This window comes from Fulmarus glacialis, unplaced genomic scaffold, assembly GCF_000690835.1.
Source record: "Fulmarus glacialis isolate BGI_N327 unplaced genomic scaffold, ASM69083v1 scaffold32072, whole genome shotgun sequence".
Lineage (NCBI taxonomy): Eukaryota > Metazoa > Chordata > Aves > Procellariiformes > Procellariidae > Fulmarus > Fulmarus glacialis.
This window is the reverse complement of record NW_009196523.1, coordinates 22,306-35,714: the sequence shown is the minus strand read 5'-3', so window position 1 is coordinate 35,714 and position 13,409 is coordinate 22,306. Positions and strand designations below refer to the sequence as shown.

Below are 13,409 nucleotides of genomic sequence, written 5' to 3'. Positions count from 1 at the left end.
AATAGGAAAAGTACTCGTTCCCAGTCAGAGGAAAATGACTCTTTCTATCCGGGCCTGTCTGGCTGGAGTTGCGAATGCTAAATTTCAAACTCAAAAGTACAAGTTACTTCTGTTTTGCCTTTTAATCAGCTGTAAATATGGGGAGACAAACCTAGGCAGTCTTCTTAGCTGACCTGCATTAATATAAATGTAAAGACATGCTGTGTAATTCTCTGTTTTCTTAATACTCTGCACTTTCTGCCTGAAACATTTCTAAATCTTGCATATTTAAATATCTTGGGCATATGCGTATTAGCAGTACGTTTCAGATTGGCAGTTCTGTATCGCTCTGTATTGGGCAGTCCGTGTCAGGCTAGAATTGCTTCCCTGCTGCATATCTGAGTGTTGAATGGATGGTGTTCAGGATATTAAGACTTTCAAATTTAGCTAAGTGGTTTATATATCAAAAAGTGAAGTACTCTGACAAATACGCTATTGAAATGGGATCAAATTAGGTGAAGTAGCAAATCCAATTAATTTTTTTATTGGAGCACTCCAGTGTCTCTTGTGAGACATTCATTCTTCTATGTCATGGCAAACTGTCACACTTGTGCTTTCTATATGGGTTCCTGGCTTAACGAGATTCAATTAATTCTCAGCATCAGAAACACGATATTTTTGCAAAGATCTTTTCATGTGTCCTTGGACGTGGCGCTCATTTCAGGGATAAATTATATTTGTCTTTGTATAAAGAAACGTGTTGCTGTGCAGAGTGTTCACTATCGTTAATACTTGTAATGAAGACGGTGAAATTAGCATTGAACTTGATCCAATTAATTTTTTCTTTTGACATCTTCAGTAACCACTTCTGCAGCTTGTGAAAAATTGGAGAGAGACAGGAATGAGCTGCAAGTTGCTTATGAAGGATTTTTGCAGAAGTTAAACCAGCAACATCACAATGATTTAGCTGAGCTGGAGGAGAGGCTTAAACAGTTTTACACTGCAGAATGTGAGAAACTCCAAAGTATCTGCATTGAAGAAGCCGAAAAGTACAAAGCGCAACTCCAGGAGCAGGTTTGTGCCATTTGAAGTAGAAATGTTCTCTAGCAGTTGCTTTATGCTACAAATAAGCCTTCAGATAATACTGGGTTTTTGATAGTAATGGGGTTATTTTATCTAATGTGAAAATCCACTTTGTTGCAACTATAAAAATATTACTACACTAAGCTGTCCAGATCTTAAGCTTGTGTTTAAACGTGGTGGAGATTCCTTGTGTTCTGCAAGCTTCAATGACTTCTGGAGCTCCACTGGATTACTTGAGGCAGCTTAAGCTTTAAGATTTATAAAGACACGCCTGGCCTGTGACCTTGCTTTGCAACAACTCCATGTGTGTGACAGATGCATACATCATCCTGCTGGTAGTGGTAAACTGTAAGGCATCGTTCTCCTCTATTAAGCGTTGTATGTGGCTTAGCTTTTCCTGTGACCATCTGTTAAGTGCTATCTAGACTATTTAAAACATGCTCCATGTACTGCGTAAAGCCATTAGAACAATACTTTAAGTGAGGGTTAAGTTGAGACATGTAAGGGGGGACGGGGAAAATCATGTTGTCTTATTGCAGGTGGACAACTTAAATATCACACATGAAAACTTTAAGCTGGAACTTGAAAACAGCCACTCAGAAAAAGTAGAGGAGCTGAAAAAGGAGTATGAATCCTCTTTTTCAGGCAAGTGTTTTGTATTCAAGTACATAGCAATAGTACTGCTAGTCACTAACAAAAATATTCAAACTTTTTCATCAGTATGTCCATTTCATTGTCCTTGGCAGTCAGCTGTTTTTAAAAACATCGGCTGAATTCCTTTTGGAACTGAACAAGTCTCTTTTTAAGTACAGAAGTAACCATGATCCCATTGTAGTTGAATGAAACTTCTAAAACTGTTTAAGAGTGGACTTCTTCTTTCAGTAAAAGATGTCTGAATTGCAGTCTGCCCTCAAAATCTCAAGTTAATGAATAATTGCTCCCACCCCCCTATTTCTGTAAGGAGCACCTCAAAATTGAAATTGAGGATAAGTAGGGTTGTATGCTTTCCAGACTGACATGGGAATGTTGAGAAATATTACGTGCTGTTTACAGTGTACTGGGGCAAAGGATGTTTTTCAGGGAGGGGGTGGTGAGCGTGCGCAGTTTTAAATGGCATTGCATCTAATTGATTTAAATGATGATCGTTTCCATCCTCTCTCCAACTCCACTTGATAGCCAAGTTTCCAGTGATACTTTTGCGTCATTAAAGCTGGTGACGCTTCCACTGCAATTAAAAAGCAAACTCCTCTTCCTGACATCTCCAAAGTAGGAAAGGAAGTGTTTTTCTGGAAGGTTTTGGAGGACAAAATTTCAATTTTTGCTGTGTTCCCTGTCAGAAACTCAGCTTTTGTAAGATGTGGCTCTTGTGCCCAGTTCATCTACTTGTGGCATGTAGATGAATGCTTCCAAAATTGACACACTGTCAACTAATGAATGGATATGCGAAGGGACAGTCAACAAATCTGAAGCAGCAATAAATCTGATACTTTGTACATGCTTTGAATCAGTTGATGATAAATGTTCTTTCTGTGTTGTCATTGACTCTGCATCTGTGCATATGTGTATTGGCTGGCTTTTCCTGCTGCTGCTTTTCAAAAAGAATTTTCATGTCTTACGCGGTATTGAAAATCTGCAAAAATAATTTGTTGCAGAGCTCAAGAGCACCCATGAATCCGAAAGGAAGTCACTTGAAGATTCCTTTAAAGAGAAGCAAGAATTGCTAGAGGTTTGTTACGGGTTGGGGTCATTGCAACAGACTGAAACTTAAAAGGCAGTTTGGAGATGTGCACTGAATTCTTGGCCTAACTGTACCATATCTTTTCATTTCAGAAAAAGATTGATGAATTAAAATGTGAAAACAACTCTCTGAGTGAGAAGTTGAAATTAGAAGAGCAAAAACAAGTAGCCAAAGAAAAAGCCAATCTTGTAAGTCTTGATCTTCAAAAGTAATGCAGATTAGCAGATCTTGTAAGCCTGGGTTTATTTTATTGCATAGTATGAAAGGTTTGCAATCAAGCCTGATAGGGCTCCCGTACTTACTAACATTTTATGTAAATGGTTCGCCTGCCAGAAGTTTTTCTCAAGCACTGCAATGTTGTGTATTAACCTTACCAATATAAATCCATAAAGCTGTTGAATATCTAAGTCAGTGGTGTAAGTTACAGCCTAAGTTAAATTGAAGACCTGCGTATACGCAAAATTTGTACCATAGCTGCCTTCTAGACAGTCGATAAATGTTCTAACGGCGCTATGATCTGTGTGGGCTTACATCACTACTACAAAACTCACTTCTTGTACTTGAGTCTTTCGTGCATTTATTCAAACATTGATTCATACTTGTTGCTGATCTATCCTTCAGATAAACTTTTAATTTTGTCCTGCCCTTCCTCCCAAGGCTGCTGTTACCTGTGATGCTCCTGGGTTAGAAATGTGCTTTGAGAGAGGTTTTTCATGCACTGGGAGAGTTAGACACGAACATGCTTATCTTTCCGGTTACCTGGAAATAATTGGAATACCACTAGTATTGCTTATCCCATGAAGAGAAATTCCATACTTAAAAATTGACTTAGGATGCTTCTAGTAGAAGTTGCCCTAGTTTTCACTGGAATTTAATTTTTTTTTTTTTGCTCTTGCTGCTTATTCTAGTGGCAGGACAGAGCTGCTACAAGAAGAATCTGCAACCACAAGATGTTGCTGTGGTTGGGAGAGACAATACCAAAGAACGTGTTGTACACTGCACTTGGGAGTTTGAACTGTATTACATAGGCATGCTCGGATGTTGTTTAATTTAAAGGAGCAATAGTCAAGTGCCTCTGCATAGTTGCAAATGCACTTTGCATTCTAACAGCATAAGACACATCATAAGCTTGAGGCTTCTCTGTGGAAAAATACTGACTTCACCCAGTATATTCTTCTGTACTAAACACAAATTCTGCACTATCAGAATTCCCATTAGCCCTTTGAAGACAGAGGTGTATTTCCAACTCTCCAGTATTATTTAGATAGTGTCACCTGATATTCCTAGCTTTTTTGCTAAAATCTTATCTAGGCCTTTCAGTCTTTTTATCTGGCTCTGTGTTCTACTATGAGTAGCTAATGTGGTGGCTTGGATTTAACTTTAAAAAGACACTTAAGACCATTGGGGCAGAGGAGGGAAAGAAAAAAAATTAAATTTTGAACATACTGTAAGTGGCATTTAAACTTTTCAGGATCACTTTTCTTGCTAGCTCCTAGATTCCATGTAAAGCCACAAAAGGGAGGAACGAAGTTCAAATTGTCTGCCTCCTCCTCTGAGGCAGGACAGCACACCCCACCCTCGCACAGACTTCTGTTCAAAAGTAGAAATTAAACAAGAATCACTAATGCCACAGTCCTTAAAAACAGGCAAGAGAATGAAATGTGTAGGTGATGAGGCCCTTGTTACCTGTGAAATGTACTGGCTCTGTCCTTGTGGGATTGCACCCCGCAGGTTGCCCGGAGAGGTGGTAGATGCCCCATCCCTGGGAACATTCAAGGTCAGGTTGGACGGGGCTCTGAGCAACCTGATCTAGTTGAAGATGTCCCTGCCCATGGCAGGGGGGTTGGACTAGATGACCTTTAAAGGTCCCTTCCAACCCAAACTGTTCTATAATTCTAAAACTGCAGGCATTGCCTGCCAAGTCTTAGGTTTCTGATGTGGCAGTGAAGCTGTTACTCAATGCGGTACACCAGTATTCTTACCCAAATATGCTAAAACAAGTTTTGTTTGTTTTTAAAGATAAACTCAGTTACAAAGCACACTTAATCATTGATTCACTTCTGTTTGTGTTCCCCTCGGACTACCTGGAAATGGACTGAGACTTGCTTTATTTCTCCTTATTTTTGCCTGTGACTTTGCCTTTGAAAGGTAGAGAATATGTTTTACTCTGCAGTGTTTGAATGGGTCCTTACTCTGGCAAAGAGGTCCTTGAGGAAACCAGATCTGACCCTGCCCTGTCCCCCTCCTGTTCTCCCTTCCACCTCCTGGAAAACAACAACAAAAAAAGGAAAAATAAAAAAGAAAGTCCTAACTTGCTGTCTTGTAGATAAGTCATGGATGTACAGCAGTGCAAGATGTTTATGTACAATTGCATTGCTAGGCTTTAAGAAGAATGTAAAAATGAAAATTTTCAATTTCTGCTTATGAACCAGCTACCTTCAGACTGAAAACAGGGAAAATCAACTACAGTCAAGTGCATAGCTTTAAATTTCTGGTGCTTTTTGAACTATTCCAGCACCTGAAAACTCCTCAAATGTTTACTCTAATTACAACTTGGGATGGGTTATGAGTAATATGAAATAAATTTTGGAACTCCTAGCCTCAAAGGGAGCCTTTGGGCACTCCTGCAAAACAAGTTTTGCTGTGGCAGCTTTAGTGCCTTCCTTTGACTCACAAGGGTTTTTCACATTTGTGCATAAAGTGTTTTCTGAACAGCTTCTAAGGAAAAAAGCAACTGTCCACCTACCCCAAAGGACAAACAAAGTCAGAGGAGAAAGGGGTAGCAGATCTGTTTATTCTAAACTGTTCGACTTGATTTCACATAGAACAAGTAACTGTTATTACCATATTTATTTTCTTGCTCCTTCTAAAGAGCAGAGAAACACTTAAATTTTTCCTGAAATTCAGGGTACTAAGCAAACTCTGTGGAAATCTTTCAGAAAAACCCGCAGATTATGTATCTGGAACAGGAGCTGGAAAGTTTGAAAGCAGTGCTGGAGATCAAGAATGAGAAACTCCATCAGCAGGATATAAAGCTAATGAAGATGGAAAAACTGGTGAGTTTTCCTTGGGGTCTGGCAGGTTTGGACTGTGTCTCTGAGTTATGTTCTGATGGGGAGTTCAGGCTGATCAGACTTACGTGCGAGGATTAACTTTTTCTTTGAAAGGAAACATGAAACGATGATGGGACACGCTCACCTTGCAGGTACAATTATATCTGCATTGGGCTGTAATGTAAAGAGGGGGAAGCAATCACCAGATGCTGTAAATGACCTTTTAACCTCTCAAGACAACTATTAGTTTGCATAAACTATTGCTAAGTTAGTACAGGGTTATCTGGGAGCCTCTTCCACATTTCCTTTCCTCTTCCCTCTCTTCTCCTCCATCCCGCAAAGAAAAAATCCTTACCTGCTAACGTTTGCTTGAGTTTTATGGAAGATAGATTGCACTGTCAGGAAAACATTAACATGGAAATGATCCTAATTAAACAAGAAGGGATCAAATATGAAATGGAATAAGTTTTCATCTAGAGTTGATTAGCTTAGGTCAATCAGTTTAGCTATTATCTTTAAGCTGCTGGTTTAGCTGTGTGGATTTGCTCCTGATCTGTGCATAATTCCACATGAAAAGGCAATTTTGGGGACAGAACTTGTAATTACTTAGTGCTTTTATTTGTGGCAGGACAGGGTCCTTATCCTGGGTGGGGCCTTTGAACACTGTTGTAATACTTGCTTAAGCAAGATTTTAATGAAGTACAGAAAGAGGTTTGGATGCAAAGGAGTACATTCATGTCAGTTGTTCAGTATTGTACAGCATCCTATGTTGCCATGGTCTACAATTACTAGTCATTGCTAGTAAACCTTCATCTTTTCTGACAGACGTTGGCCAGAGTATAGAAGCCCTTGGACCATCCAACCATTTAATCACTGCTTTACCTTAACTTTTGATCGCATCCTGGAGCAATGAGGTAGAATCAGGAGAGCAAGAGGGAAAGCTGTTTACACAGGGGAGCTCTTGAATTTGTCACATTAGCATGTTATTTCTAGATCGTCTTCTGTCTGCAACAGCTTCTAAAACTGCTGCCTGTCACTGACAGAAGTTACTAGAATGTGCTGGTTATAACTAGTAGATCCCTTATCCAGTCCTCCTTTGTTGGCATCTAATCAGCACAAGTGGCAAAATGCTGGCGTTACGCAAGGATAAGGTAAGTAGGATCTATTTGACTATTACAGAATATTAAGCCATGATAGCAGGTCAGTCTGACATCACTCTAGGTTTTTGCACTTACTGTAACAAGGTCTGCAAACTCCAGATTATGAACATCTGTGATAGCTCGGTCAGTATCTTGATGAGTGCATGTATGAGTTTTATTTTAAACTGTGACCTTTTTTTCTAAGCTGGAGAACAACACAATCTTAATGGATAAATTAAAGAAGGTTCAGCAAGAAAATGAAGAATTAAAAGCTCGGATGGACAAACACATGGAGCTTTCAAGGTGAAAAATATCTGTGGACTTCCAAATGTTCTTATGAACCAGGGGAAGGTGTTCCTGTGACAAGAAAAAAAATTCTGTGTAAATGTTAGTGACTGGGATTTTGTAGTACGCTGTAAAAGAACAAGGCCCTTTCTTCCCCACTTGTATCTCTCTAGATGTGCATTCCTATGTAGAAGAATAAGCAGGAACAGATTGTGAGGGGGTAAAGGCTCAGTATGTTCTTCAGTGCTCCAAAACAGTATTTGAGGGAAGAAAAGGCAACTCAGAAATATCATCTTATTATAGGTGGACTCTTTAAGTATTACTGGCTTGTGAGCTAAACCTGGTTTTACTTATAACCACTTCAGTTGAGTGATTTGTCCCCAATTTAGATCAGTGAAAAGATGAGTGTGTTTTATTTAGCAATAATAGCAATATTTAACATGAATAAAATGGGCCTGAGGTTCTCCTAACTTCAACTGTTGCTTAAACGGGTGGGCAAACTCTTCCAGTTGAAGGAAACTAAAGAAAGTCAGCTTCTGTGTAGAGCTAAGCCTGCAACAAGACCCAAAGGCTCCAGCATGGCCATTAAAAGCATGTCATTGTAAGTAGGACAAGTCTAACTTTTCAGATGCTTTTTCTGGTCTTCAGGAATGTTTCTTACTTGTACCTTCTCCTGCTTTCTGCAAGCTACCAGTTTAAATCCAGCAAGGATGAGAACATGCTAAAATCCTCATTTTAAGGAAGCAATTTACTTGTAAGCCAAGCAGGGGTTTATGCAATTTCAAACCTTTCTTTAACAATTAAGTTCAATACCATAGCCTCCAACTTGGGTTATGTGTTCTGATGTAAATCTTACGTTTGCAGGCAACTTTCTACGGAGCAAGCCGTTTTACAGGAGTCGCTAGAGAAAGAATCAAAAGTAAACAAACGCCTGTCAATGGAAAATGAAGAACTTCTGTGGAAGTTGCACAATGGTGACCTATGCAGCCCAAGAAAACTGTCTCCCAGTTCTCCATCGGTGCCTCTTCAGTCCCCACGAAATTCTGGTAACTTCTCTAGTCCCACGGTATCACCGAGATGACATCTCTTGAGAGAAAGAGGGGATTGCATTTCATTTGTGATCTGCAGAACCAATCCTAACTTTAATCACAGCAGCAAGAGCTATATTAGCTGATTATGATGACTAAACATAACTGGAAACTATTTCGTGCAAAAATGGCGATAAGAGACTGAGAATATGGGAGTAAAACACTTGTGTCGCTCCTCCCAAAAGGACTTGTTTATGACCTCTACGGACATTATTGCACAAAGCACTTACAGAGCAAGGAAAGACTTGTTCATTGCCTTTTCACCTAACTATAAGAAAAAGCTCAGGGGCTTAAAGATAAAGATCACGACCTTTATAGTATGTTCCTTATCACAGACACTTTTTTTAAGGCTGTGTGTATGCGTGTGTGCGTGCGTGTGCTGTGGATGGAATGGATGTAACACACTGTGTGTGTGTCTAATGCTGCCTTCTTTGCTGTGTACGTAATAAAGGATAAAAGCTGAAGACTATACATTGACATGTACTTCCTTAATAATGTTGTCAGTATGCATGCTTTTAGCAAAGAGCACCCTCCCGCAGGAATGAGGAGAAACTGCCACTAGTACTATAGGTTAGTTTCCCTCATCTTTCTGGCTGCAGTTCAGTAAAAAAATGGCATGAAAAGCTTTGTCGACTGACTCATCAGTGTCTTGGCCAACTTGAGTATGCAACTTTGAATTTATTTTAAAAACAAACTGAATTGCAGCCATATTTTGCATGGATTCTTGGTTTAATATCCATGCATAACCCTGCCCTTTATGAGGAGACATTTTTTGCAGGATACAGTGGATTTCAGCTTTCAAGTCAACAGGGTCGTAGTCAGAACCACGGTAGCCCTCCAGGTCAGAAGTTACTAGTTGAGTTGCAGGTTTAGAAACCTAGACCTATCATCTTACCTGCTGAAAAGGAATCACTTATTTCCCCAGAACAGCATGTCCATTACTGAGTCTGTCTGCTGAGGATAAACTAGATGCAGATTTGAAAGCCAAAGGAAAAATGCAGTAATTGTCATTAGGTGCATTCTTAACACAGTTCTCAAGAACAATCTTAAGTAATTTTTGAATTTTGGTGACACGCTTTGCCTTTTTAAGCATTAGCATTTGTATTGACATTCTTCAGGGTTGGCTAAATTCACCTGAGGAAGAGGGGGAAGGTGGCAGCTGTGTATTTATCTTGCTGATTCTGCCACACCTTCCCTCTTAGGCTGCAGGATATCAGTGTTTTGCCAGGCTGGCTGGCTCATTTGGCAAAAGATCTTGTACAAGAGATTCTGTAGAGTAGGGAAGAAAAATTGTCCTGGCTGCTGGAACTGGAGGCTGATGGTGTCAGCGTTTCTGGAAATGCCGTGTGCTGAGCTTCAGCTTCAACAAGGTAATCGTGTAGCTTTGCTACACCCTTGGTTGGACCTGTTTAAGATGTCTACATTGTACCTGCTAAACACAGGTTCAACTTCAAATTAGTATTACAAAACACTATCTATGCTTACAATTGCTTGGGTTTTACAGTACTGCTTCCAGGACCATTGTTACACTACTGTTTAGCTAATGCTGTTAGCTAGCTATACAGGTAACTGTTACGGTAGATTGTACCTGCTGAGCTTCCCTGTGTTTTTCAGTAGCTTGGGGACAGGCATCAAGGGGATGGGAAGTGTTTAGGGAACTCAACTCAACTCAAAGAACCACTTTAAACCACTTTACCCAAGACGTGAAAAACCTTGGTTAGTAGTGAGGAACAAGACTGTTAACAGTGCTTATACAGTAAGTAAACTTGTAATAAACTTGTGATTGACTATTTAATCATTAAAATTACTTAATTTTCCATAATGTACAAGTTAAGGGTGCCATTTCTATGGAACATTATGCTCTCTTTTAATCCTCTTTAGGGCACTGTACGTACCACTGTTAGTGGTGTCAGTACTTAAAATGTTTTCTAAGGGTTTCAAATTTAACTATGAAAATCCTTTGTGGGCTAAAACTTGGCTTAAAGTGTCTTGGAACATTCTTATTTTCTATGGTCAAAGAGAGTTGATCACATGTATTTGAGCTGAATGCTTACAAAATAAATTTTTTGTACTGATTGAAGGGTTTTCCTCCTGCTTTTATTAGTCAAATGATCTTTAATCTAAGGAGGAACATTCCTCCAAATACTAAAAACTCTTAGTACCTTTTCAGCACAGCAGAACAGCAATAGTGAAGCTTCACTGCTCAAATTATTAATGTTCAGCTAAGCCTCAGAAAATTTTAACTCTACCTTTGCTACTCTCATGTAGTTACACAGAGCTTGCTTGTGATTATTAGCAATTCAGTTTGAGATGGCTGTTAAAAAAAAAAGGAGAATGTAGCTAACATTACAGAACTAAGCAATAATAAAATACTTGAGTACGGTTGGCTTAATACAGGGACCAAATGTGCATATGCCTAGTAAAGGCATCCTACAGGACTCATCTTATTAAAATGCTCACCTTATCCAGGCAATTTTTTGTGTGAGAAAAGCCACATAGAGTTTAGCAATCTAACAGGTCATGCCACAAGATCAGTTGTCTAGCCACTGATAAGAACTTTATTTTCTTACTTGCAATGTTAGTGCCTCAAATAAAACATGCAAGAGGAGCGTATACAAATGTTTGAAGATCAAATACAGTGTATCCCTTCATATAATAGAGAAGGAAAAAGCTTTTTCTGGCTACCAGTACAGAAGAGTAAGTATAGTATAGTAAGTAATACAAAGACTGTTGTCGATAGTTTCCCTCCACAATACAGGAGACTCCTCATGTCTAAACTTCTTGCAAGTAGAATCTTTAGTGCTTTTACGAAGAAATAAAGAATCCTTGTATATAGAAATCAGGCTACAGAAATACCTGTTTAGTTTTTGTCCTGTTGGTCTGAAAGAATTAAATAATTCTGTTCATCTGTAAGAGCTGTTTCAATATCTTTCTCCATTTGAGTATTAATATTTCAAGCTTTAACTTAAATACCATGTGTTAGCAAAGGCTTTGTTCGATTCAATAACTTTCACCTATTTTTTTTGGTAATTTCTGTAGTTTCCCTCAGGAAAAGCTAGAAACCTGCTCACCATAAATATATGCCTATATGGTCTAGTGCTAGTGAAGCAATTAAACAAGTGATTTTCTTCAGATACTCAGTCTTAACTAGTAGTTCCAACTCTAATGATAAGTTTCAAAGGAAGTTACAGTGACATTTGTATCTGTACCAAATAGTTTGTTGCCATTGAAACTATTCATAACACGGTTCCCCTCCCTTCAATACTTTTCTCTAGAGGTCTTTGTATGAGTTGCACTATATTTGCTGTAGAATTTGAGGTGAATCATTTCCTTATGCTTACTGAAGACTTCAAGTTTCTCATTACAAACACCAAAGACACTTGCATGTAAACTGGCATCCTGCAATTCATGCAGGAAATTCCTTCTAGAAGTAACCAACCACTACTTTAAAGCTGCAGTTGCCTGACAGCCAGGAAATCATTTGGGGCTGAGCTGGATTTAAAAAGGTCATCAGAAAGTTGGAATAATTGAACCCCTAAGAAACAAACACCTTCTCTCCATTGCTGCTGCCTTGCCTTAGCAGAGCGGTGACTGAGGTATGGAAATAGAAATAACCATACTGGCAGTTTTAGGCATGTGACTCTTACAAGTCACTTAAATTTCATTTCCCAGGCTTCATTCTCTTGCCCTGTGTCACTGTTCATTTATGTGGAAATGTGTAATTGCATCACTGTAAAAAGAATCAGGCCTGCCCAGGAGGCTTACATTAAATAAGAACTATGTAAAACACATAGTAAAATAATTCTCATGGTTTACAATGCTGAGAATTATTTTGATGTTTGCAGGGGGAAAAAAAACCCACAACCACCAGAAATTCCTCCTTAAAGGCACTGCTTCCGTAGCTATAATCAATCTTGAGAACTGCATGTGATTGGTACACATAACCATTAAACCTGGAGACTACTGGAGCAACCATGCAGCAATGGATTTACATTGTCTTTTCCTCTCCTGCCAAACTGTCACCAAGAAGTGATGCTACCACAAGAACCATTGTGCTGTTGAACAAGTCTGAACAGGTGACACTATCTCCCACTTGCTAGATATTTTAACAGAAATCAGTTGTCAAAGGCTCAAAAGCACTTTGAAATTTAAGAAGATGGCACAGCTCCTGTAGCTCAAAGGGAAATACATTGTTCTGCTAAATGAAAATGCTAAAAAGGAATGAACACATTGCACAGCCTCATCCAGAAACTTGGGGATTGTTAAAGTTACCTTGGTCAGATTGAAGTCTTGCCAAAAAAAAAAAAACTACAAAGACCTCTTTTAGGTATTACTATGAAATTGTGTAACACCTATGTAGTCATTTGGGTAACACTGTAACATTCTTGATACCTTTTAATAGCAATGAGAAAGATTAACAAGGGACTGCTCTTACACCTTCAAAGTTGGTCCTATTGCTTGCTATGTTTAATTTTTGGGTTTTTTTGTAGCTACCTTATTTCCAGATGCCAACAATATTCCAGGCATCCAGGGAGCCTTCTCCATGAAGCCTCTTCCATGCATAGAGCCATTTCAGTCACTACCATGGATATTTATCATATTGGTTACATTGTTTTAAGTTCCTGCATGCTCAAGAAAAAAAACTTTCAGCAAGCTTGTTTCATGTTTTCATTAGCTATGCTAACAATCAGGTTAATGACATTATTGAGAAGCTGCCATTTTTACATTAGTACTTACTAGATATCACTACTCCAAACAGTACCTACCATACACATCTGCTGAAAGGTTTGAATTATCTCATGCAAAGGGCTCGCTTCAAGCCTTCACCAGAAGAAAGCTTTAGGAATTCTAGTCAAATGCAGGCTGAGACACATTGAAGTGTGCAAGCAAGGGACCAGTTCCTGGTTTGGGTCCTCACACACTCAGAATAAGCTGGTTTTCACATGCCTTGTAAATAAAGTGGCTTCCATTAAGAATTCTTCTGTCACACAATTAGATTACTGAGTAGGTTTGTAATGGAAGTTCTAGCTTACATGGATTCTGT

At 39.0% G+C, this 13,409-nt stretch overlaps 1 protein-coding gene across 2 annotated transcripts in view; it reads left to right on the top strand.

Annotated features, from left to right (window-relative positions):
* The window catches only part of MTUS1 (microtubule associated tumor suppressor 1), a 54,986-nt gene extending 46,152 nt beyond the window's left edge, over positions 1-8,834 (top strand). For both annotated transcript variants that reach the window (XM_009572221.1, XM_009572220.1), the window contains exons 4-10: positions 839-1,053; positions 1,602-1,707; positions 2,715-2,788; positions 2,893-2,988; positions 5,740-5,856; positions 7,198-7,295; positions 8,142-8,834. In XM_009572221.1, coding sequence (XP_009570516.1) covers positions 839-1,053; positions 1,602-1,707; positions 2,715-2,788; positions 2,893-2,988; positions 5,740-5,856; positions 7,198-7,295; positions 8,142-8,358 — 923 coding nt within the window. In that variant the 3' untranslated portion in view covers positions 8,359-8,834. The remainder of the gene's footprint in view (positions 1-838; positions 1,054-1,601; positions 1,708-2,714; positions 2,789-2,892; positions 2,989-5,739; positions 5,857-7,197; positions 7,296-8,141) is intronic.
* The last annotated feature ends 4,575 nt before the right edge of the window (positions 8,835-13,409 follow it).